We start from the raw sequence: 26,315 nt of genomic DNA, 5'->3' as shown, positions 1-26,315 counted from the left end.
GTCAGCACCACATTCCTGTGGAGGCTGCCCGTCCCTAATACACACCTCACCCACTGAATATCTTTTAATTCCCAACAGTCTGACACATTTAAAACTTTTTTGTTTTCCCTTCCCTATGTGCAAGCCTTCACAGACAAAGATGATGAATTGGTTTTGTCCTCAGATAATGTGCCGAGAGAGTGTTACCCAGGAGAATGGCCCTGTCCATCCTCTGGCCTATGTATCCCCATGGATCAGCTGTGTGATGGGACAGCTCACTGTCCCGAAGGAGAGGACGAAACTAACAGCACTGCCGGCCGCAACTGCAGTTAGTACCGACACAACTAGTGTCAAATACACAATAGAACATCTGATATCACAGAAACTGTGCCACTGAAGTATATTCCTCACTATTCTGGTTTCTGTGTTGGTCAGGTATCTGGAGATGTGCCGCTCTAAGCTGCGAGCATCGTTGTCATGCTTCTCCTGAAGGAGGAACCTGTACTTGTCCTTCTGGATACGTTGTCAGTAGCAACAACAGTCGCTCATGTATAGGTATATATCCTTCATAAACTTTACTGAACTATAGCCCAACAATTGAGATTTACTTGTTCGTGCAGACAATGATAAGGATATGTTGGGATGTTTGACATCTTCCCATGTAATAAAAGCGTTTTCTATTTTAATCAGTTGATAGAGTGAGCAGTAGCTACAGCAACAGGTCAGTCTTTTCATACCTTTTATTTAGGGTTATCTGCCTAAGACCAGAACATCTTGACAACAGAGATCCCCAATCACAGGATGCCAGAACTACAGAGAAACAGCTTTACCCAAATAAGACACTATTCTTGCAGTGCATCCAGATTCTGATCCTGACCAGAGACTTAGCAACTCAAATCAGGTTTTATAGTAGTGCACATAAAAAATCTGCTTTTTGTGTGTGCTCACAGAATGAGAGGGGCTATTTGTTTGAAGGGAAGTATCATTGATTCACACCTCATTACACTTTTATGTTGTCTGTTAAAGGCCGGTTGAAAGTGTAATGAGACTCAAACAGAACAAATCAGTATTTAATCCTCATCTGCTGTCATTTTGATTTCATGCTGAAGACTTTGACGACTGTTCGATGTGGGGTGCGTGTGACCAGCTGTGTGAGGACCGCATAGGCTCCCATCGCTGCAGCTGTCGAGAGGGCTACACCCTGGAGCAGCACAGATACTGCAGAGCCGATACCTGGAGTGAGTGTCATTTCCTCTCTGTCTGAACAGTTTATTTTACATACAGTATGCTCAGATTTTGAATGTATGGATGACCCACACAAATGAGGCCCATTAGCATAGACCCCTTTCCTTTTTGCCGAACTCTGTGGCTGCTCTACTGAGTGTCTGTGCTTCTTTGTGGTGCATCGCTGCGTGCCGAATGTTGTTTTAGTTAGTCTCTTGCCTTTGTTGAACATAGAAAGAGTGTTGACTGTGAGGCTGACCTCTTTGCCTTTAGCTTTAGCAAAAAGAGTGTGAGATGATAATGGCTAGAAAGTCCTTTACCTTCATTAGTCTGAATCAGGGATCTGAATTAATGTGCTACATTCTGTAAATTCCCACTGCTCCATTAGTTGAGCATGCATACTACAAAACCGATTTCTGCTTTATTACAAATCTGGTTCTAACATAAACATTTTAAAGATAAGGATTTCTTCATTCTGTGTTTTGTAACTTGTTGTATACTGTTTCCCCGGCAGCTGGAGTTCCTTCCTTGATATTTTCCAATGGCAGAGACCTGCTAATAGGTGACATCCATGGCAACAGTCTGCGCACTTTGGTTCATTCACAGAACAGAGGGGTTGCAGTAGGAGTTGACTTCCACTATAATCTCCATAGGATCTTCTGGACTGATACCATTCAGAATAAGGTATTTTTAACAAATTAACATATTCTATGTTTTATTTACTCTCTCTACTGTATTAGTTATTTAGGCATTATCACCCAGAACAGTCTGTTATGCCTGGGTAACATTTTATGGGGTGTAGACCAGTTTCTTGTTTGAGGATATACTTGAGTTAGACTGGAGCTGGCCAGGACTAAATACGCTCCGTTATCCTTTAAAATATCAGCAATGTTGATACTATAATAATGGGATGGCTGTTGGCTCCTTTGCGGCTGGGTCATAATGAAAGGGAAGTAGATGTGGAATGGAATCCAAATGGCCTAATCTTGAAACCTGTCTGATAGGCTGGTACGATGTTCACATACCAGGATGCAATTTTTGTAACTAGATCTTGTGCGAAATAATCGTGCTGTATTTGTTTTCAGCGACACTGTCATCCATAAGCATTCTTTGGCCATCTAAAAAGGCCATCTTTGTTCAGCTTATGCCTTAGCTTCTCAGTGGGTTGAACTGCTGCCACTGGGCTGGAACACTAGGACACATCCCTGACTCGGAATCTGTGTATATCAGCCACCTCCATGGCGGCATGTCAGATTAAAAGTAGGCAGAGCACAAACAAGGCATGTGAATGCAAGCAGAAAGGTTAAACTATCAGGCTATTTACACAGCTTCAGTTTCTCTTTAAACAGGTCAGTAGACAATCTGATTGTTAGACATCTGGATCTTGTTTCAAAAGAAGCAGAGCTGCTAAGAGCAGTGCCCTTCTGACCAGCTGCATGGTTCCAAGGCTTCTGGTCTAAGAAACTAGTTCCTTTGCAGTATTGGTAGAGTGGCAGGTTCAGAAAACCACCCTACAGGTTTAACAGAAATGTAACAAGACAGTATCATCAGACAAGCAAACAAATAATATCGACTTCCAGAGACTGCTATTTTATCCTTTTATTAAAGGAAAGGTTCACAATCTTACAAGTCTATCTTAAAATGATACTCACATGCGCATATGTACAGTGAAAGAGTTTTTGTCCGTTGTAATTGTTTCTCCTGTTCATACTGTTCATAATTTAAATTTAATTGATGGGGTACAAAATCCAGGGTCCCTGTTCGCTATAAAAATTGATTCCAAAGTTCTACCAAAGTTAATATGAGGCTTCAGCAGTTTGAGTCAGACAAATCAAGTGGCTGTCTTCCAAGGTTGCAGTGTTTTTTGTGCAAAATTCCTACATTGTCTTTCTGTCCTTTTGCCGTTGCTAAGCAAGGAACCACTGTCCGTTGAAGCACAAAGAGGGAATTTAGTTAAAAGAAAGACCATCATTTTGAAAGATATCCACTTGATTTTTCTAACTCACACTGCTGAGGCCTATTATTAACTCTAGCTAAACTTTAGAACTCACTTTTACATCAAACAGGAACTGTAGATTTGTCTCCCATCATTTACACCGAAATTGATTTAGGAAGAGATATCTTTGTGGACAGGGGGTACAATTACAGCGACCAATAACACTTCCAATGTATCTACATGCATGTGAGTATTCTATTAAGACACACTTGATAAAATATTAACCTTTCCTTCAATGTTTTCCCTTCATTTCTGGAAGCAGTGTCCACTTAAGGGCTAATTTCGTGACAACAATGGCATCTTTTGTATACAGGTGTTTTCTGTGGATATGAACGGTTCCAACATGCAGGTGGTTTTAAACGTATCAGTTGACTACCCTGAGAATTTGGCAGTGGATTGGGTGAACAATAAACTGTATGTGGTGGAGGCCAGTGTCAACAGGATTGACATGGTGGACTTTGATGGAAGTAACCGGGTCACGCTCATCACTGAAAACCTGGGAAACCCTAGAGGACTGGCGGTGGACCCCACTGTCGGGTAAGCACATCTCCCACTTTCCTTCCATTCATCCATCCACCCATTCCCAATCCCTGCCTACATTATCTTTCATGCTCCATTGGCATGGAATAATGGGTGTGTGTGTGTGAGATTAGGAGATTGCCCTGGATGGATTAGTGAGGAGCAATGTAAGTGATGAAACTCATTGTAATCCAATAGTATAGTTGGAGGGGGGAGGAGAGCCAGGTGGCTACAGATCGATGGCTTATCGTAAATTAATGTACAACTGTTTGCTGAGATGCAGAGCCACCCACCCGGGTACATAATGTGATGCTGTGGACACTTAATTAAAGAAGAAAAACTCCTATGCTTTTTCTGAAGTGAATACGTGTAATGTTATTTCTGTGTTTCCAGCTGTACATAGCAGTCCTCATGTAACGATCCCACCTCAGTCAAATCTGGCAGATTAAATATTTCCCCTCCTTTCACAGGTATATGTTCTTCTCAGATTGGGAGGCGCTGAATGGACAACCAGGCCTGGAGCGGGCTTTCATGGATGGCACAAACCGTTATGGGATCATTGGGAGTAAACTGGGCTGGCCAGCTGGTATCACACTGGACATTGAGGCCAAGCGCATCTACTGGGTTGACAGTCGCTATGACTACATTGAAACTGCAACATATGATGGCCTTCACAGGTAAATATGTCATATGTTATTACTCAAAAACAACACATCTTAAAAAATCCTTGTTTGCTACAAACATAAAAGCTAACCTTCAAGATAAATAGGTAAATAGGTAGAAAGATTAATGTATTTGTATAATAATAAACCAATGTCATTGCCAATTTTTTAAATAGAAAAACAGTGGTCCATGGAGGTGCTGTGATCCCACACCCATTTGGCATCAGTCTGTTTGAGCACAATGTCTATTTCACGGACTGGACCAAGATGGCTGTGATGAAAGCCAACAAGTTCACTGACAGCAGTCCTCAAGTGGTTTACAGTACATCTCAGACTCCACATGGAGTAGCAGTGATACATCAGCTGAAACAGCCACATGGTAAGCCTCTCACTGAGCCAAATGTGTCCTCTTAGGAGTGGTCCTGATGCAGCTCACAGTTCTCATGGTTCTCACACTTCATGCTACAGTACAGTTTAAATTTACCCATATTTTCTGCCATGTAACTTTTAATATTTCTAAAGGAAGAACTACAAATAGCTAAAGTTAAATAAGATCGCAATCCGTAATTTATCTCATATGAGTTTGCCAGTGACTGGGTGTTTTTGTTTTGTCTCCAGTGCCAAACCCTTGCAATGTAGACAGAGGCGGATGTGAGCAGATCTGTGTTCTGAGTCACAGGAGTGACAATGGAGGACTGGGTTACCGCTGCAAATGTCGCATGGGCTACGACCTACATGCTGATGGAAAACGATGCTTGGGTAAAACAATATTTCTCTTCTAACTGTTTCTTGAACACACCTCAGCATTTTTCCTGGTTTACAGAGTAAAATTATACTTAACCCCCTAAAGATGTAACTCACCTGTACAGCATCCAACATTGGTTTCGTCTTGATTAACCCATTCTTTCTTGTTGCATGATGTTTTTGTGACACTGAAAATCTTTAGCATGGATGACTATTGTTTCATAAGGTCTTCTGATGTCCTAATTTACAGCTGTGAGGCAGTTTCTGCTGTTCTCCAGCCAGCTGGCAGTGAGAGGGATTCCCTTTAACCTCTCCTCTCAGGAAGACATCATCCTACCCGTCACTGGATCACCCTCCTACTTTGTAGGGGTGGATTTTAGTGCTGAAGACGATGCCATCTTTTTCTCAGACACAGTCAAAAATATTATCTACAAACAGAAAGTGGATGGGACAGGTAAGCATCATGTCTGTTGCTTTAACTGAACTGTTTAGGATATCCTCATTACTATAGACATTCACAGAATAATAATAACAATAACATTATAATACAAGGAAAGGCATGTTGTGGTGTATGAAAAACTGTCAGCAGCTAAAAAATGTTTCCAGTGTTTTCTCTTTGCTTACATCCTTGGATAATTTCTTTCCTAGCAGAGAGCACTACCATGTGATTTGGCCAGGCTTATACAGGGAGTTAAGGGAGTGTCTGATGGGGCTGACTGGTACAATTTGGGGAGGGGGGGGCAGGAGTATAGACAGTGGAAATGGATCATATAATCAACTTAAATCTCATACTAATCATCTAAAAATGGCTAGAACAGACTAAGCAAGGATGTTTTACCAAGCAGTTTAGATGTTTCTAAACTATCACTTTGGCTGTGGAAAGTAGTTACTAGTGTGATAATCCACAAGCAGTCACACCATACAAAAAAAGAAACACCACTGCTCTGATCAGTGATGTTGTTTTTGGAGCTGCTCTAGTTTTTTCTGTCTAGTCCACATGGGGAAAATGCAAGCTGACAGCCTATTTATTTAAATGTGTTCCTCTTTCATCTCTGTGGTAAATGGTGGTCTGACTGCTTTGATCTGCACAGGCAGGGAGGTACTTGCAGCCAATAGAGTAGATGGAGTGGAGGACCTGGCTTACGACTGGATTTCCAAAAACCTCTACTGGACTGACCCGCGATACAGGAGCATATCTGTCATGAGGCTAGCTGATAAGTCCAGGAGAACCATCATACGCAACCTCAACAACCCAAGGGCCATCGTGGTGCATCCTCTCATTGGGTAGATAAATATAAGATTAGTATTTTTAGTATTAGAATTTTTGTGACTGAATTTTTAGTTCCTTAAAGCAAATATTGACATTTTGCGTACCCTCCTCCACAAGGATGTTATGTAGGCAATGCAGGGCCACCTCTAAAACTGCGCTTTTAGGTTTATGGGATTCAGTTGGATTCAGACTCTGCCTGCCAAGCAATGGCTATGTTATTGTATAGGGCAATATTACTACTCAATATTACTGCTGCCCCAGTATATCTGAATAAAACAGCTTTATGAAAGTTAAGAGCCCCTGTGTATGGATATTGTACACTTTAATCTGTGTAATTACTTTTTAGAATTTTTAAAAGGATAAAAAATTAAAAGAGGTTATAATAGTATGTGTATGTGTATTGTAGCTTTCTTTGCTTTAAGTATAGGGAAGTCTCTGCAAAACCAAGCATGTACTTTATGTCCGGTTACACACCTTAAAATGTACTCACCCATTCATAAAATGTCCATAAATTAAGCCCCCACCTGATAAAAGGAATCCTCATTTAGAACAAGCTGTTATTTCAAATAGCCTCAAAGTCATAAGGCCTCTGTGTCCAACAGCTGAGATTAGTTCAGCGTGAAGGGCAGTATTGTAGCGAACACTAAGAAGTTGGCTTAAACACAAAAGCTCTATACGGTGGAAGAATCGAAAATAAAATTGAAATAAATAGGGTTTTTGTCACCGCGGTAGATCTTTCGAAGTATTGGGAGTAGATATGTTTTTCAATGAAATATGACATTGATCCCTGTTTATTTTGTTTCGACAGGTATATTTTTTGGACTGACTGGTACCGGCCAGCGAAGATTATGAGGGCATGGGGTGACGGGTCACATGCCCTGTCTATTGTAAACACAACTCTTGGCTGGCCAAATGGCCTAGCCATTGACTGGAGGTGAGCCAAAAGTCCTACAGCCATGCGCCCAAAAGAACATACCCACAATACACCATATCATCTTCTTTATTACACTTAAGATTGATGTCATTTTTCATTTTTCACCCATAATTTATGGTTGTTATAACAATGATTTTGTTTGATCCCTCCCCTGAGGGATCAAACATTTATTGTATTTGTGTGACTGTGTTTATTTTCTTTCTCCTCTTGTTTCTCCGCTTTAATGTCCACCCAGCTCAATGCGTCTGTATTGGGTGGATGCCTTCTTTGACAAAATTGAGCACAGCAGTTTTGATGGAAAGAACAGGTTTTCATTGGACCGCATTACCCAGATCTCCCATCCATTTGGTTTAACCATTTTTGAAGGTAATAAGTCCTGGTATAAACAACAAGTTTCCTATAAAGTTCCTGTACAGTACAATGTATTTGATCGAAATAAACAGGGACTTCAGTGCACTAGCTCAGACTTTCTTTTGAGCTTGAACTGTGGTTTTGTCATTCTTACTTTACTGCTTATTTTGTCAAAAGAGCAATTACTTTTACCAGGAGGTGATGAAAGATAAAATAACTAAGGTTGTGCTTTGTTGCTCCTGTCCCATGAAGGCTATGCATATTTCACTGACTGGCGTCTGGGAGGCATTGTACGTGTGCGCAAGACCGATGGTGGGGAGATGGTTATTATCAGAAGAGGAATCAGCCACATTATGCATGTCAAGTCTTTTAACTCCAACTCTCAGATTGGTCAGTAGATTCATTCACTGCTGTTCTCACTTTGCTATTCATGCGTAGGTGCAGCTCACACTTGTCAGTCATATTCCTGATAATTACCCTCTATTCCCCTTCTCAGGTTCCAACCTCTGCAACAGGCAGACAAATCCTAATGGAGACTGCAGCCACTTCTGCTTCCCGGCCCCAGACTCGCAGAGGGTGTGTGGCTGCCCGTATGGCATGAAGCTGTCGCCCAACAAACAGACATGTGTGGAGGACCCTTCCAGTGAGCCCCCCACACTGCAGTGCGGAGCCAACTCCTTCTCCTGTGGCAACGGCAAATGTATCCCAAACAGCTACAGATGCGATGGTGTTGACGACTGCCATGACAACACTGACGAAATCAACTGTGGAATTAACAGTAATGCTTTTTTTTTTTTTTTTTTTTCTTTTTTTTTCGTAAATCCAGTTTATTGTACTGGCCTGACCTGACCAGAGTAATAAACAGTTTCATGCCCTGTTTTTTTTTTTTTTTTTTTTAAATTCAGTTCAGTATTATGATATTTAATCAAGATAATCTCTTTTTTCAGACACCACATGCTCCCCCTCTGCATTCACCTGTGCCAATCAGCGCTGTGTGCCTGCAGGATGGCGCTGTGATGGGCACAATGACTGTTTTGATAACAGCGATGAGAACAACTGCCCTACGCAGTTGCCTGGAACGTGCCCTGCCAGTCAGTTTACCTGTGCCAACCACCGCTGCATCCCACATACCTGGCGTTGCGACACTGATAATGACTGTGGGGACAGTTCAGATGAAGCTGACTGCCGTGAGTATCCCTATAGAGGCTACCTCCTTAAAATTAATAGAATTTGCTTGTTTTGTCAATTTTAAACACAAAGTAGGCAGAAACGGCAAAAAGTAGTGTCACTAAAAACGAACTACAAGCAAATATGACAGGAAGCAGACAAAACATTGAATGTCTAAAGAGTGAGTTTAATATGCATTGAAAAAAAAAAGCACAGTTTTTGATGAAGTAATAAATGTATATGGCCATAATTATAAAAACATAGCGCTGAAAGCTGGTTAATAGTCTCAAAGTATCAGATAATCAGATTAATACCGAAGCACAGTTTTGGTTCCTCTAAAAAATTAAACCTGTGCATTTTTGTATTTATTGGCCAAGAAAGGCGCGGATATTACCTCATAGGCCAAGGCTCATATTCTTGTCTAACAATTTGTGTTGACAGATCTGGGAAGCACATGCCATCCAGGACAGTTTCAGTGTCCAGACCACCGCTGTATAGACCCCAACTACGTCTGCGATGGGGACAGGGACTGTGTGGATGGAGCAGATGAGCAGGGATGCAGTGAGTACCTTTCTGGATTACAGTTTTCCCTGGACACACACATATTCACTGGTCTCCTCTGGCGCTTGCTTATAGCACACCAAGCTTTTTTTAAACAAGTGTGTAGTAGATAATATCTATTTTATTTCATTTTGCTTGTATTTATATAACTAATAAAATCAGATGAGATTGCTGATCAGATCTATTTGCTCCAGATCTCATGCCCATGTAGACTTCCCAATGACATAAGTCTAAACTTGCTTCAGCATAGCCTCTCATTATGACATATTGTAGGCTGGGGCTTTATCTGCCCTTTCTCAGTAAAGAATTAATTCCTTTGTTCAGTCATTCATGCATGTATTCATGTATTCAGCAACGCTCTCTTTTTACTAACTGAACATGCTCCAAAAGTTGTATAGGTCAATTGATTGCTCTGTAAAATTCAACAAGCACTTGCTAAACTCCTTAGTTCATTGATTTCATTACCGGCGTTGCACAACGATGGAGCTCAGCATACATGCACAACTGCAGAAATATTGAATATCAGTATTAACATAGTCAACTGGATTTTTCAGTCTACAACTGCACTGTGAATGAGTTCAAGTGCTCCAGTGGTCACCAGTGTGTCAACTCCTACTACCGATGTGATGGGGTCTTTGATTGCAGTGATCGCTCGGATGAGCAAGGCTGTCGTAAGTATTTAAATGCTTCCTTTGGTCATAGGTTATGTTACTGAAGCATTACTCGCATTATGTACAAGGTTGCTAACATGTTTGGATTTTTATTAATTTTGGCCTGTCCAAACATGCTGTTTGTGTGTGTTTCCTAATGTATTTCAGCTACCAGGCCTCCAGGGATGTGCCACCATGAGAGTGAGTTCCAGTGCCAGTCAGACGGGAGCTGCGTCCCGTCTACCTGGGAGTGTGATGGTCATCCCGACTGTGAGGACGGCAGCGACGAACACCACGCCTGCCCACCACGCACCTGCCCTTCCTCACTCTTCCGCTGTGACAATGGAAACTGTGTGCTAAACAGTTGGATTTGCGATGGGGACAATGACTGCAGGGACATGAGTGATGAACGAGACTGTCCCACGCCACCTTTTCGATGTCCAAGCTGGCAGTGGCAGTGCCCTGGCCACAGCGTGTGCATCAACCTCACCACAGTGTGCGACAACACTCCTAACTGCCCCAATGGTGCTGATGAATCTCCTCTTTGCAGTAAGTCTGTATTATTTTATTGCGTTTCCAAGTTTGCTGGTCTTCTCTAATTCAATTACATTTTCACATCACATGACGAACAGGATCAAACTCTCAATTGATTTTGTTTACTACGACATTTTTGTACTTCTTGTATTCCATAAAGAGGAGGGGCTTCATTTCACAGAAATTTTGTGTTGAATGTTATCTGTTTGTCTTTCTGTTAAAATCATGCATGTGTGTGATTTGACCTGTATTAACCTGAAAATGATATGTGATTTTCCTTTCTTGCCTTTCTCACAACTTTCAGATGAGCCTTTGCCAGGTATGAACAAACTCTCAATCATTGGTAGAAATGCTGCAAGTAGTTTTGATCAATTTTTCAACATAAACAATATCTCAGTTAACTATTTCAATAGTCATATATTTGTTTCAAAGCATAATCAAAGGAAAACTTTGTTGCTAGTAGAATGTGTGTGGTAAATGTAACAATAAGTGGCACAAATACGCATAAACATTAGTTCTGGCTCAAAATAGCAATTCTAAGGTCACTCAATGAAAGTAGTTAGTGCTTGTTGTTCATTATCATTAGAGTGCAGCGTGAATATTAATGACATAATTTGCAAGATTCTGCATTTGTGTTGTATGAGTTGCTTACTTGGTTCAATTTGTCAATTTCCATTTTTCAGTACTAACCTGTGCTTTCCATGCTTTCAACTCAGATCAGGAAAGCTGCTCTGACAACAATGCTGGCTGCACCCATGGTTGTATCCAAGGGCCGTTTGGGGCCCAGTGCACGTGCCCTGTGGGTTATCAACTAAGCAATGACTCCAAAACCTGTGAGGATATAGATGAGTGTAATCCCCTTGGACTTTGTAGCCAGCAGTGCTTTAATGAGAGAGGCTCTTACCGCTGCCACTGCCTGGATGGTTACACTCTGGAAGCAGACCAACGTACCTGCAAGGCCTCAGGTAAGGAGGGATTATGTCTTAAACCTTTTGTGCATGGACCATATTGCTCCCTTGGTAGATGTAAATAACAACCTATACATTACAAATGCAGTAAAATAGGAAATAGGCATGTTATTAGTTCTACAGTGATCTCGATGTCAACATGATTTGCCTATACAGCACATATCCCATTTTTCTCCGAAGGGGAGGAATGAGCTATTATAAGGGGGGGGCTTGGCCACCTGACTGCCAGACTGACACACTGTCTTTCTTCTCCCTTGACTCTCTTTGCTGCTCTGATTTCTTTAGATAAGACAAATAACATATATGTCACTCACTGACCATCACTGGTGTAATTAGGACATAATCACCAACAAAGGGCTGCTTATGGGGAGCGTGCCTGACATGAGCTCCTCTTCCACACAGATAACCCGCTGAAAGGCTTTGCAATACAATAGGTCATTATTTGGACAAAAGCACATTCCCCAAGGATTGCCATTTGAGTAGGATCTATTTAACAGTCCTGTTGTATAGTTTTGGTAGACATGCAAAAGCTGATAAGTGCTCTTATTAGAATGAGAATGGACATGAAAAACAGGTAACAGGGATTTGTTTGTCCGTTTACAGATTCTCGTCAGGCCTTCTTGCTCGTGGCCAGTCGAAATCAGATTGTGCAAGATGACATAACCACTCAGCCCAACGTGGTCCGCTCACTGGTTCGAGACGGACGCAACATTGTGGCCCTAGATTTTGACTCGGCCACTGACCGTGTATACTGGTCCGATACCAGTCAGGATAGAATCTGGAGTGCTCACAAAAACAGCAGTGATAGAACTGTGGTGAGTATGATTTGTTTGGTTTTTTTGCCACAGACAGTTTGCACTTAACATTTCTGATCATTTATGTGTGTATATTCCAAGCTATACATGTAGTGACAGCATCACCAGTACAGCTTTGCCTAAAAATGAGTCTCTTGTGGACAGATATTTGACAGTGGAGTGACTGTGACAGAGAGCCTTGCTGTAGACTGGGTTGGCAGGAACCTGTACTGGACTGACTATGTCTTGGAGACTATTGAAGTGTCTGAACTGGATGGCACCCATCGGACTGTATTAGTTAGTGAAAATGTCACCAACCCTCGAGCCCTGGTGCTGGACCCAAGAGACAGGTTAGTGACATTCAGAGAAACAAGTTTGCTTTAAATCTGTGTGTCTTGGAATGTAACACATGTAACAGCTTTTCATTACGGAAGCAGTTGCTGTTAAAAGGGAACCGTTGTTTTGCAGTGCTCACCTGATGTTCTGGACTGACTGGGGGAGGAACCCCCGCATTGAGAGAGCCAGCATGGATGGAAAATTGAGGACTGTTATTGTAAGCAACAAGCTGCACTGGCCCAATGGTCTAACCATAGACTACCCAAACAATTTGTTGTACTTTGCTGATGCCTACTTGGATTTCATTGACTACTGCGATTATAACGGCAACAACAGAAAGCAAGTTCTGGCCAGTGACCTGGTGAGTGTGTGAGAAGGCAGACTTTACTCTGACAAGTTTTCTAAATTATCTGTAGAGATCTGAAAGTGAACAGAGCACAAACAATTTCTTTTTGAATAGTATGTGTAAGACACACTTTTTTTCTTTTGCTACTCTCTATGAAAAGGTACTGCAACATCCCCACGCAATTACCATTTTTGAGGATTTTGTGTATTGGACCGACAGATACATCAACCGTGTGATGCGAGCCCATAAGTGGCACGGGGAGAACCAAACAGTGATGCTGTTCAACCTCCCTCAGCCCATGGGTCTGGTGGCAGTACACCCAGCCAGGCAGCCGGCAGGTATGGCAAAGATAATGAACATAAACCAATCTCTGTTGGATCAGTATTAGCTGATGCTGACCATTGTGATGGCCACCTGAATAGCTTTGGTTGATAATGAGACTGATATGCAGCAGATCCATTGCTTTTGTAATTACAATTAAGAATAAACCTAGAGAACATGTAAAGATTACACTCTCATATTTTTGCGATTATAAATGTGATTTTTGTGTGTTCCTGTATGGTCTGACAATGTGTAGGTGAAAATCACTGCCTGAGGAGCCGCTGTACTCATATCTGCCTGCTTTCTGCTGTGGGACCGACGTATTACTCCTGTGCCTGCCCCTCAGGCTGGACACTGGCAGCAGACCAAATCACCTGCACCAGAGGTATGCATCCTGCCAAATGGAGGAAAAACACTCATCACTCAGTTTGATGAAAAAGGAAGTCAGGTCAGATGCAGTTGATAAGTTGATGTACTCATTAGGTATTTGTCTTAGCTTTGGTTATTCTTGTAAAAGAGGAAACTTGTTATTTTAGAAATGATGGTTCTTACGTGCTTCGTTTGTGGCCATGTCAGTGTTGGTATGAAGGGAAATCTTTGAAAACACTAAACTTGTACAACAGATTGATCCAGGTACTTTTCAACAGTCTCCCATTTAGGTTCTCTTGTAAACTGCTCTTCCCGTCATAAATATTGAGAATCATATAAGACTGTCTTTCAAGGTCTTAAGAAGACAAGGGACCTTTAATTACAAGTCCAAGGAGTCCCCCTTAGGTCAACGGCTTAACTCATCTCAGGTTTCAGCCCATTCAAGCCAAGCAGAACACAGTCTCCCCCGAGGCCAACGATTATCCAAGAATGAAAATGCCCCACAACCATTCATCGATTCTAATCTCTGATGACAAAGCAAATCAGATTGTGGAACCAACTTTCACCAGTCAATCCTCTTTATAGATAAAGGCTTGTTAGCTTGGGATTCTTATTTTGCACCAGATATCATACACTGGAATCGACTGTTAGTTTTGGATTACCAAGTCCAAATCCAGGAAAAATGCTTTCCTAGCTCTGTTTCAGAAATAATTTCGTAATTTTTAAAGTATTAAGTAATTCACAGCCTTGAGAAAAATTCTTGTTCGAGGTTAGGGGTATTTCGTTCAAAAATGTAAAGACACTAGCTTTTGTCTATGTTTGTTTCTTACTGTAGGGAGAGCAGTTTGTGATTCTAGTCACCGTTTACTGACTTTTTCTTTATCTTTTTTCCTTATAGTTGAGGATCCTTTCCTGGTGGTTGTGAGAGACAGCATCATCTATGGCATTTCCTTGAACCCAGATGACAAGAGTAATGATGCTATGGTCCCTGTTGCTGGGCTTCAGAATGGCTATGATGTTGACTTTGATGACAGTGAACAGACCATCTACTGGGTGGAGCACCCGGTAAGTTACCGTCCAAAGACACTATTCCTAGTTTCCTAGTTCTTAATCTGTTTTTGCATCATGCTACAGTAGACAGGGAACTTGTGTGTTGCGTTGCGACGTAGTGCTACCAAGTATACAAGGGTCGTAATGTACATGTATACTAACTGTATATGTCACAATCCAGTTCAGAACTTAGTTGTCCTCCAAGAACAACTATTGGGAGATAGGGTTAACAGTAAAAAAAGAAAACACATTAAAAACTAAACTGAACTACAACATGCCGGAAAAACATAAAACAAGATTCATTCTACACATGTACATTCAGAAGGGGTTGAGAATAATCTATCTTCCTTTCTTCACAAGGGTGAGATCCACCGGGTGAAATCAGATGGTACTAACAGGACAGAGTTTGCCCCTGCAGCCATCCTGGGCTCCCCTGTTGGCCTGGCCTTGGACTGGTTAACAGAGAACCTGTACTACACCAATCCAGCCACACAGTCCATTGAGGTGAGACAAATAATGCAAATAATACTTTGCTCTCTTATTGTTTTTTCCAGTCACTACTGGCTTTGCATAGCATTTTTGGTAATTGCACTTCTAATAGCAAAAAGCAGGGATTGAGTACTTATAAAGGCAGTGTTACAACACAGTTTACGGACAACAATAAATGCATCTGTTTGTTTGTGCTCGGTCAGGTTTTGAAGTTGAGAGGGGAGGTACAGTACCGGAAAACTCTAATCACAAATAACGGCTCTCCAACTGGCGCTGGCACTCCTGTTGGCATCGCAGTGGACCCAGCACGTGGGTAAGCCCCATTTAACACAGTCCTGGCACAGCCCCTCATCCCCACAGCTACTGAGCTCTAACAGCCTCCTCATTGCCATCAGCTCTGCCTCCAGAGAGACCTTAACCAGTGTTACTGAATACCACACTGCACTCTCAGATCACACTAACGTACAATCAAGAAACAAGAAAAAAGAAAAATATTTCTAAGCCATCGGTTTTCACTCTCATATGACAACATCGCCACGTCTCTTATTTTGGTAATATGACTATTTCATGCTTCAGCTCCTGTTCCATGATATGGTCCTCATGATTGAAAAATCTGAAAAATCTCTGCATAATCCCAGAAAGTGTGTTTATTACTTTAAATGCAAGGTTGATTTTCTGAATTTCTTAAAAGTTCATATTTTAGAGATAAAACGTTTTCACCCAACAAAGACAATTTGTGTCTCTGTTATTTGACTATAAAATAAAAAACTATTAAAAAGTAATAAGCATATAAAGTAGATCCATGATTAAATTAGAAAAAGTCTGAAACACGAACACTAATCTGCACTTTTGTTTTTTTAAGCAAACTGTACTGGACAGACCAGGGAACAGAGAGTGGCATTCCTGCCAAGGTGGCATCTGCAGACATGGATGGCTTAAACCCTGTCAACCTGTTCACCAACAATCTACATCACATTGAGTTCGTCACTGTCGACATCCAGGAGAACAAGCTGTACTGGGCTGTTACAGGCACGGGCATGGTGGGTCTTCACGTTCTGTTCATTCTGTTAAGTTTTCACAAATGTAAAATGATATATACACTAATGTTAAGGTTGGTGATTGTACTAAATACAAATACTGCGTTCAACTGCCTGCCTGGCGTTGAATCTCCACAGATTGAGCGTGGTGATCCAGACGGGAGTAACCGTATCACCATAGTGACAGGCCTGTCTCACCCCTGGGGTGTGGCTGTCTATCAAAACTACCTCTACTTCACTGACCGCGACTTTGAGGTCATAGAGCGTGTGGACAAGTCCACGGGTGCCAACAAGGTTGTGCTGCGAGACAACATTTCTGGTCTCAGAGTTCTGAAAGTGCATTATAGAGAGAGTAAGTAACGTGAGGAGACATAATCAGTGAGAAAAATTCACGGTTCTCGTTCACTGTTGTCTGTTCTTTGGCTTATTGCTTTTTCTTGTGTTTGTCACTCTGTGTTCCCTCTCCACAAACTCAGCCTCTGCAGGCACATCCAATGGCTGCACCAACAATGTGGGAGTGTGTGAGCAGCTATGCCTGCCCCGGCCGCAGGGTCTGTTTACTTGTGCATGTGCCACAGGTTTTAAACTCAATTCCGAAAACAGGACCTGCGCTCCCTACCAGTCCTACGTCGTCATCTCCACTCTGTCTGCAATCAAAGGCGTCAGTCTGGAAGGGGCAGACCACTCTGAGGCCATGGTGCCAGTGGCTGGGAGAGGTTATTGATTCTCATATATTATCTACTATGTTAAATATGATAAAATGATATAGTAAAGTTTCTAAAATGCTGATTAACATGTCAAAAAACTGACTTAAGGTGCAATAATGAACAGAATAACTGACTGACTGAGCAATGAATATCAAATGTTCATGATATTATTATTGTGTTGGAAGTAACAATGGTGGCCTCTAATGATTGGGTTGTCCTCTTTCAGGCCGTAATGCTTTACACATTGATGTACACATGGCTTCTGGTTTCATCTACTGGTGCGACTTCAGCAGCACTGTGGCGACACAGAACGGGGTCAGAAGGATCAAGCCAGATGGCTCAGGATTACATAGCATAGTGACATCTGGAATAGGACGCAACGGGATACGAGGCATTGCTGTGGACTGGGCTGCAGGTATGCTGTTGTGTCAGCTCACAAATGTGTTCAACTGCATTTTTTTTTTTGTTTATCTACCAATATGCAATTAAGTCAATGCAGCAAACTAAACTGCCATTTTTGGGATCTTTGGTGATATGTCCCTTTCCTTGGTTTCCGTGCTACAGCTGTAATTTTCACACAAGCCGCATATTTTAATCCATGTGAAGTATTTCCGCTACACTTAGATAACACTTTAGATGCAAGTAAAAGAGGATTTCAGTCACTCGTTGGGGTGTTGGTTCCGAAATTAATGTATATTAGGATCACCACCTTTAAAACATCTTACTTTCATATTGTAGAGGATATTGCATACAGTTACACTGTCTGTGGGTCTCCTCTCTACCTTTAGCAGATGAAAATGTTACTTTCCACTGTTATAATGATCTGATTTGGTTGTTTTAAGTCATAATAATTTATTCATCACAAAACACAGGAGCATAAATATCAGGAATTAATTTCTCTCCCATACTTTTCCATTGCAATTTACATAACATGTTTCAGATGTTACAAGTGTATATGACCTATATAATAATTGCATAATTAAGTCTGTTCCATTTATTGTTTGCTAATTTTACTACATGTAGTGTCTTTGTTTGTTTTTTATATTCTAGATGTTTGCTTATATTCAGTATATTTTACCTCACTGACTCATATTGCTTTCGCTTCTCTAACAACCAAATCTTTCCAAGATATTGGAGTTTCATCATGTCTGATTAAATACACTGCTCTTTATCTGCCTATGTAAACCAGACTCTAAAGAAAGTTTGACTAATTCGAACTTGTGGTATGATACAGGTCACAGCACTGACTCACAGAGGCAACAGGAGAGAAGATTTAATTATGTAGTTGAGTTAAAACAGAGACAACTGCAGGCAAGAAAACGTTTGTGGTTTGCTTACTCATTTATAACTGCCTCACCATAACTAAAGGCATAACAGAAACATTAAGTACTGATATCACCATCATAATGTCGGCTAGTATAATTTCTACTTTAATTGTGAACTATCATAGTTAACAGTTTGTGATTGATAACCTTGTGCTCTTATGACAAACAAATATATGATGCCACTGTAAACACTGAACTTCCTGGATTCTGTCCTCAGGGAACTTGTATTTCACCAACGCTTTCCTGACTGAGACGTATGTGGAGGTGCTCCGCCTAAACACCACTTTCCGCAGGGTGCTCCTGAAGACCCAGGTGGACATGCCACGCCACATCATTGTGGACCCCAGAAACAGATACTTGTTCTGGGCAGATTATGGTCAGAGCCCCAAAATTGAGCGAGCACTCTTGGACGGAACCAACCGCACAATTTTAGTGTCATCGGGCATTATCACTCCGCGGGGTCTTGCTCTGGACTGGCAAACTGGCTATGTCTACTGGGTGGATGACTCCCTGGATATGATTGCTCGAGTCAACCCTAAAGGAGGGGAGACAGAGATAGTCAGGTATGGCAGCCGCTACCCAACTCCTTATGGGATCACAGTGTTTCAGAGTAGCATCATTTGGGTGGACAGAAACCTCAAGAAGGTGTTTCAAGCAAGCAAAGAGCCCGGTAGCACAGAGCAGCCTGCTGTCATTAGAGACAACATTAACATGCTGAGAGATGTTACCATCTTTGACCAGCGTACCCAGCCCTCCAGTGCTCAGGAGCTTAACTACAACCCCTGCATTGAGGCCAATGGAGGCTGTGCCCACTTCTGCTTCGCCCTCCCAGGTTCTGGCACAGGAAGCCAGAACAAGAAATGCAGCTGTGCTTTTGGGAATCTTGCAGCAGACAACAAGAGCTGTGTGGTGTCAAAAGACGATTATCTCATTTACACAACTGAGAGCACCGTGCGCAGCCTGCGCCTCGACCCCGAGGACCACGCATTGCCCTTCCCCGTGGTCAATGTGCCACGTACCTCAGTGGCACTGGACTTTGACCTCAATGACAGGAGGATCTACTTCACACAGAGCTCAGGCATAGGAGCAAGCAAGATCAGCTACATCAGCCTGTCCTCTCCCACCTCAGCCCCTGTTGTGGTGGCTTCAGGTAGGTTTTGCACTCACACTATTAATTTTGGTCGGTTTTTTGGATGTAGGGATTAGTACCAGAGATACTACTAATATTTCTGTGCCCTGTGTGTTTTGACAGATCTTGGGGCTCCTGATGGCATCGCTTTTGACTGGATCAACAGAAGAATTTACTACAGTGACTATGTTAACCAGAGCATAAGCTCCATGTCTGTGGATGGCTCTCAGAGGACTGTTATAGCCCATGTGTCTAGACCAAGGGCCATCATGTTGGATCCCTGCAGGGGGTAAGACTAACACAACACACACTCTTTGTCAATTACACTAAACTGGGATTTAAAAATAAACGCTTCTGGGATGGCCCAGTGGAAAAGAGGTTAAGGGTGCCAGCCATGAACTCCCATCCCCCGGGGTTTCCTGTCATGTCTGTACTGTCCACTTTGAGTAAAGGCACAAAATACTTAAAAAAAAAAAAAAAAGATATTTAAAAAGAAATGAATGGTCTCTTGTTCCACAGATACATGTATTGGACAGACTGGGGTACCCATGCAAAGATTGAGCGTGCCACCTTAGGTGGAAACTTCAGAACAGAGGTTGTGAACAGCAGTCTTGTGTGGCCTAATGGTCTGACCCTGGACTATGAAGAAGAGAGGCTGTATTGGGCGGATGCCAGCTTGTAAGATCAGAAAAATTCCACTACTGAAATATGTACTCAGTGCTCAGTTTGTCTTTCACATTATCGTGTTACTCTCAAGCTATTGCTGTTATCATTATTTTTGCTCTGCCATCAGACAGAAGATTGAGCGATCATCTCTCACGGGGTCAAATCGGGAAGTCATCGTCAGCACGGCCATCTACCCCTTTGCTATGACCATGTTTGGCCAGTTCATCTATTGGACTGACTGGAACACACGCAGCATCTATCGGGCCAACAAGCACGACGGTTCTGATCAGAGGGTCATGATTCAGAACCTTCCATCTCGGCCAATGGACATCCATGCTCTGGCCAGCAGGAAGCAGCAGCAGTGTGACAGTCCTTGCCAGCAGTTTAATGGAGGCTGCAGCCACATCTGTACACCAGGTACGAGCAGTTTGTCATTGTCACTTCAACATGATATTCCTTTCGTGCAGTAACTGAAATCCCACCCTAATTGCATAAACTGCCCTGTCCTTGTTAGGACCCAATGGAGCTGAGTGTCAGTGTCCGTCAGACGGTCGCTGGTACCTGGCCGACAACAAGCACTGTATCCCTGATAATGGGACTCGCTGCCAGCCAGGACAGTTTACCTGCATGAATGGCCGCTGTATTCGTGCCCAGTGGAAATGTGACAATGACAACGACTGTGGAGATGGCAGCGATGAGTTGGAGAGAGTCTGTGGTAGGGTGTTCTTAAAAAGAAGGAGTTTGAATTCACCATGTTGATTCCTTGTATTTTGATTGAATTAATCTAAAATTTCCCTGGTGTTTAATAGTAACAGTAGTTCTCGTACAAGATTTAGTCCTCCTGAATGAATGCATCAGAACTCGACCCTCTTTTCTATTAAATGCATTTCTAGATCTTCTACCTTCATTAACACTAACAGGCTCTTTTCTTTTCTTTTTTTTGCTTTAACAAATTTCTTTCCCAGGACCTAAACCTGACTTCAAATATGTTGGTGTGTATGCTTGCACTTTGTGGTTAAATTTCATTTAACATGCTCCCTCTCCCTAAGTAATAATACAAATCAACACTAACACATGAATCAATGTGCTTATATTTTTGCATGCAGTCCCACAGCTGCTGTCATCCTTTATTGCATTATCAGGTAAAATGAGCGTCTGCTGCATGTGTATGTTCATCCCCGTTTCTCCTGACCTTGCTCTCTAGTGGCTAGAGCTCTGACCTGTCCTTGATTTTGATTGGCAGCCTTCCACACCTGTGAGCCCACGGTGTTTACTTGTGGCAATGGGCGATGTGTGCCCTACCACTACCGCTGTGACCACTATGACGACTGTGGAGACAACAGCGACGAGGTGGGCTGTCTGTTCAGACCGTGCGACCCCAACACGGAGTTCACCTGCAACAATGGGCGCTGTATTTCAAAGGACTATGTTTGCAATGGCATCAACAACTGCTATGACAACGGCACCTCTGATGAACAAAACTGCCGTGAGTATCCTAAGTTTGTCATATAAATACATTGAAGTCAAGTCTTCATCAAAGTGGTTATTGCTTGTAGTAAATATGATCTGATTTATAATAATCTCAGCGGAGAGAACCTGCCAGCCAGAACACACAAAATGTCAGTCTACCAACATTTGCATCCCACGTTCATACCTGTGTGATGGAGACAATGACTGTGGTGACATGAGCGACGAGAGCCCTACACATTGTGGTGAGTTAAGCAACGGCTCATAGGAAAAGAACGAAATAATGGTTTTTTTGTTTCTGTTGTTGATATTTTATGTTTTTATACTAATTTAGTTGTAGCCTGAACAGGCCTTTCTAACAGCAGACACTTTGACATCTCATACCAGAAAAAGCACAGATGTAAATTAATAACCTTTTGTTACACAGTGAAAAATGTTGAAGGCACTGTACAGTGTTTTAATTTCACACTGAGATTTAGACACTCAAATAAAATAGCTGAAGGTAAACATACAGCAGTGCACTATGTAGCAGATGCGGAGTGATTTTGGACACAGTCCTATAGGTTCAAGGAAATAGCACAGATCATACTGCCCCTCACAATCACCACAAGAGGACCCCTCACTAAACTAAAAGGATTTTACGGAGAAACATTTAGTTAAAAATGAACACTGTGTGGATTTAACCCATAGTAGTTTGTAACCAGAAATCATTTTAAGTATCATTTGTTGCAAATGGTTTTTCTTTAATCCATTCAATCTGTTGTAAAACAGGATTTTAATCGACCTAAAGTTATGAGAATGAAAAATATAAGAGTTGAGAACATATCAGTGTTTGCCTTGCCTCAAGTGCCCGTTAGTTGTACGAGTGATTTCATGCTTTTTTACATCCTCTACATAGCTGCATCCACGTGTTCCCAGAGTGAGTTCCGTTGCAGCAGCGGTCGCTGCATCCCAGCCCACTGGTACTGTGATGGAGGAGCGGACTGTGCCGACGGCTCTGATGAGCCCCCTTCCTGCAGTGAGTGTCGCACAACTCTCTCACCCCCGAAAACGGGCCTGTTGGCTTTGTGCGTCTGCCCCCGCCCCATTATCAGCTGCTCGGTTATTGTGTGTGTGTGTCTGTCTGCCAATCTACATCTGTGTGCTGGTGTGAGAGAGGGCTGTGAGTGATGCATCGGAGAGTGCGAGTCACTGGTGTATTTCTTTGTTGACGATGTGGTCAGTCAGGCCTCCTATTGTGTGCGGCATTCCTCTGTGGTGACGCCCCTCGGTGTCCTCTGACAAACAGCACCTCCCCCTCCCTTTGTCCACCAGGGGTTACAGAGCCTCACTTTGGCTTTTGTTTAGATAGCTCACCATGCATGGGAATGTGAAGCTGCCATGACTATTTTGAAAGCTTTGCCAGCGTTGTATTGTGCCTTCGTTATGAGTTGAAAAGCAGTGGGGGAAGTAGCTGACATAACTGGTAATTACAAAAATTGTGTAAAAAAGTTACAAAAATGATTAACATTTATATTGGATATAGAGTAAATCAGGTAGCATATGTTATGCAGTCGCAGCAGTGGTTTTGTCATGCTGTATTATCTACAGTCTAAGGTTATATGATTTGTCTCTGCAGCCACTCTGGTCAGGACCTGCAACACAGATCAATTCCGCTGTGATGATGGCAGGTGTATTGCCTCATCCTGGATCTGTGATGGGGACAATGACTGTGGGGACATGAGCGACGAGGACCTGAGGCATAATTGTGGTATGCGTCCTTTCACTACCTCTTTGCTTTTTTTCACTTTTCATTTTCCTCCTCTGCCTCTTCCCAGTTCTTCATCCCCTCCCCTCGTAGGCCGTCCTCTTGTTTCCTACCTCTTCTCCAACTTTGCCCCCTCCTGATTCCTTCATCCTGTCGTTATTCAGGACTCTGACGGATTAGAATACACATCACTGGGGGAGTGTTATGGGGGAGACACTGTTAGTCAGTGCCCAGCATCTTAGTCTCCTGTAGAAGGTCTCCAGTCCAAGGAGCTGACATTCCTGATTTCTCCTGCCTCACTCGTTACTTTGTGCATGTCTCCTTTCTCTGGCTTCCTGGCTCAGGGAGGATCAAGACTCTTATGTCTCACCAATGTGAGCTCTAACAATAAGATGCCTGAAGCTAAAGTTTTCAGCACTGCCTGAGCCCCTGTAGGAGACTCACTTCAAACAATGTGAATCAATCAGACTAGATGGATAAAGAATTTGAGGTCACGGCTGAATGTTTTGAAATACAGTTTGGAATGTTTGGCCCGCCAAAAATGCAGGTTGACATTTGGTCATCGTTATCACTCTAACTTCTTGTAAATCCCCCTGCCTGATTTTTTTCTTTTTTTTTTTTTTTCCAGCCAATCGCACATGTTCAAGCACAGAGTTCACCTGTGTGAACAACCAACCACCTCAGCGGAAATGCATCCCACGTGACTGGGTGTGTGACGGAGACGCAGACTGTGCAGATGCATTAGATGAGCATCAAAACTGCACACGCAGATCCTGTGGCATAAATGAGTTCACCTGTGGCAATGGCCTCTGCATACGGAGCTCCTACAGGTTTAAGAAAAACTCCTATATAAATATCATGAATGACATCTTTCATCAGTCTATCTGGAAACTTAGTTAATATTTTCTTAACCTGTCTTCTAAAATCAGGTGTGATCGACGTAATGACTGCGGGGACAGCAGTGATGAGCAGGGCTGCTCCTACCAGGCCTGCCAACAGCACCAGTTCACCTGCCAGAACGGCCGCTGCGTGTCCCACGACTTTGTCTGCGATGGGGACAATGACTGTGGCGACGAGTCTGATGAGCTGGAGCACATGTGCCACACGCCAGCACCAACCTGCCCCCCTGGAGAGTTCAGATGTGACAATGGACACTGTATCCCCTTGAGTCAGGTGTGCGACAGGAACGATGACTGCTCTGACAACAGCGATGAGAAGGGATGCGGTGAGTGTGAAGAGATTTTCGGAGTAGTTCAAGAAACTGTGCAAAAAAAAAACATACATTTTCCCTTTCAGTGGCTGCTGTGTTTGTCTACGGTTGGGTTTTGTTTGGCTGGTGCATGCTCCCTCTAGAGGAAATGTCAAAGAAGTGCTGGAAGCGGTGTGAAAAAATAGATACAAATACAAATTGTCATCCAGAAATGGTTGGATGACAATTTGGACATCCACCAAATTAAAGAACAAAACTATGCTTTGTGCAATATTTAAAAAACAAAAAGGGCAAATATCAATGCTGCAGATAAGTTCTAGCAAATGACTGGGGGGTCTGCAGCATGTAGCATTTTTACTGCACAGATTTGGGATTTGGGATTAGAATCAAATTAAATACTATGATTTTAATTATGTCTGAGCATCTCAGTTAAAGTAAGAATGATGAGCCACAGTATAGATCAAAAAACTATGTAACCTGAAAAGACATGTCAAAAAAAGTTAAATAAGTACAAGAACAGAAACAATACCAGTTATCATCTTGCTTCTTTTACTTTATGACTATATCAGTCTGACAAAGTGTTGTCCTTGCTGATGACTTTAATAACTTTGTTGCTCTTATTCTTCTCTGACTGTAGGTATCAATGAATGCACAGACCCATCCATCCATCACTGCGATCACAATTGCACCGACACACCCACCAGCTTCACCTGCATCTGTCATCCGGGCTACCGCCTAATGTCCGACGGCAAAACGTGTGATGACGTGAACGAGTGTGCAGAGACGCCGAGCGTGTGCAGCCAGGTCTGCGAGAACACTCTTGGCTCGTACGTGTGCAAGTGTGCCCCAGGGTTCCTGCGAGAGCCCGATGGCCGCAGCTGCCGTCAGAACAGCAACATCGCACCCTACCTTATCTTCAGCAACCGTTATTACCTGCGGAACCTGTCAACAGACGGGCAGGCGTACTCTCTGATCCTGCAGGGCCTGACCAGCGTGGTGGCCACGGACTTCGATCGTGTCGACAAGCGTCTCTATTGGATTGACGTGAGCCGCAGAGTGATAGAAAGGATGTTCTTCAACGGCAGTAACAGAGAGGTGGTGGTCAGTGGAGTTCTACATGGGGAAGGCCTTGCAGTTGACTGGATAGCAAGGAAACTCTACTGGGTGGACAGCTTCCTCGATTGTCTCAAAGTGTCTGAGCTGGATGGTCGATTTGTGAAGAAACTGGCTGAACACTGCGTCGATGCCAATAATACCTACTGCTTTGAAAACCCCAGAGCCATTGTGTTGCATCCCAAATATGGGTGAGTAGGAATCAGATCTCATATCTCATCTACTACAGTCTGACTGATGTATTGGCTCGGCTGCTATAATTCCCAATATTCTCCAATATATTAGTACCAGCGTATGTTGGTAGACATTTAGAGCAGAAAATTGCAGAAATAATAAGCAATTTCATAAGCAGAATCATTATGCATGTTTGACCTTATTTTCTCTATTCTGACATATTTTGTGCTTATTTGTAACACTTTATTTTACGGTCTGTAATTTCTTGATAATTACCACGGAAGTATCTAGGAAGATCTTTGTAATGTGGTACTAATTATAGGAAGAATAGAAGCAAAGTCTTGAGATTGTTATTTTAGTTCAGATTTAGTAAGTTTCCAAGCTGTTGTTGATTTCCTGAGGTATTTCCTTGAAAGAACAGCTCCATTTAAATCCAAGTAAATACTCAGCTATTATTAATTTATTACTGGAAGGTC

The 26,315-nt window shown here is 42.5% G+C and overlaps 1 protein-coding gene across 1 annotated transcript in view; it reads left to right on the top strand.

Annotated features, from left to right (window-relative positions):
- The window catches only part of lrp2a (low density lipoprotein receptor-related protein 2a), a 47,954-nt gene that overhangs the window by 8,089 nt on the left and 13,550 nt on the right, over nt 1–26,315 (top strand). The window contains exons 8-51 of the mRNA XM_040147667.1: nt 164–307; nt 415–534; nt 1,089–1,217; nt 1,718–1,887; nt 3,513–3,736; nt 4,189–4,395; nt 4,557–4,759; nt 4,999–5,139; nt 5,375–5,578; nt 6,216–6,408; nt 7,203–7,328; nt 7,564–7,694; nt 7,932–8,069; nt 8,176–8,457; nt 8,627–8,866; nt 9,288–9,407; nt 9,962–10,078; nt 10,226–10,606; nt 10,896–10,910; nt 11,308–11,556; nt 12,163–12,374; nt 12,519–12,703; nt 12,822–13,050; nt 13,196–13,373; nt 13,613–13,741; nt 14,624–14,790; nt 15,136–15,279; nt 15,468–15,577; nt 16,127–16,304; nt 16,440–16,653; nt 16,778–17,017; nt 17,235–17,423; nt 18,551–19,483; nt 19,586–19,751; nt 19,982–20,140; nt 20,256–20,545; nt 20,643–20,843; nt 21,372–21,614; nt 21,715–21,840; nt 22,494–22,613; nt 23,214–23,345; nt 23,971–24,172; nt 24,272–24,567; nt 25,190–25,856. Coding sequence (XP_040003601.1) covers nt 164–307; nt 415–534; nt 1,089–1,217; nt 1,718–1,887; nt 3,513–3,736; nt 4,189–4,395; nt 4,557–4,759; nt 4,999–5,139; nt 5,375–5,578; nt 6,216–6,408; nt 7,203–7,328; nt 7,564–7,694; nt 7,932–8,069; nt 8,176–8,457; nt 8,627–8,866; nt 9,288–9,407; nt 9,962–10,078; nt 10,226–10,606; nt 10,896–10,910; nt 11,308–11,556; nt 12,163–12,374; nt 12,519–12,703; nt 12,822–13,050; nt 13,196–13,373; nt 13,613–13,741; nt 14,624–14,790; nt 15,136–15,279; nt 15,468–15,577; nt 16,127–16,304; nt 16,440–16,653; nt 16,778–17,017; nt 17,235–17,423; nt 18,551–19,483; nt 19,586–19,751; nt 19,982–20,140; nt 20,256–20,545; nt 20,643–20,843; nt 21,372–21,614; nt 21,715–21,840; nt 22,494–22,613; nt 23,214–23,345; nt 23,971–24,172; nt 24,272–24,567; nt 25,190–25,856 — 9,244 coding nt within the window. The remainder of the gene's footprint in view (nt 1–163; nt 308–414; nt 535–1,088; nt 1,218–1,717; nt 1,888–3,512; nt 3,737–4,188; nt 4,396–4,556; nt 4,760–4,998; nt 5,140–5,374; nt 5,579–6,215; nt 6,409–7,202; nt 7,329–7,563; nt 7,695–7,931; nt 8,070–8,175; nt 8,458–8,626; nt 8,867–9,287; nt 9,408–9,961; nt 10,079–10,225; nt 10,607–10,895; nt 10,911–11,307; nt 11,557–12,162; nt 12,375–12,518; nt 12,704–12,821; nt 13,051–13,195; nt 13,374–13,612; nt 13,742–14,623; nt 14,791–15,135; nt 15,280–15,467; nt 15,578–16,126; nt 16,305–16,439; nt 16,654–16,777; nt 17,018–17,234; nt 17,424–18,550; nt 19,484–19,585; nt 19,752–19,981; nt 20,141–20,255; nt 20,546–20,642; nt 20,844–21,371; nt 21,615–21,714; nt 21,841–22,493; nt 22,614–23,213; nt 23,346–23,970; nt 24,173–24,271; nt 24,568–25,189; nt 25,857–26,315) is intronic.

The sequence above is a fragment of the Xiphias gladius genome, chromosome 16, assembly GCF_016859285.1.
Source record: "Xiphias gladius isolate SHS-SW01 ecotype Sanya breed wild chromosome 16, ASM1685928v1, whole genome shotgun sequence".
Taxonomy (NCBI): Eukaryota; Metazoa; Chordata; class Actinopteri; order Istiophoriformes; family Xiphiidae; genus Xiphias; species Xiphias gladius.
The sequence above is the reverse complement of the archived record's forward strand: the minus strand, read 5'-3'. Positions and strand labels throughout refer to the sequence as shown.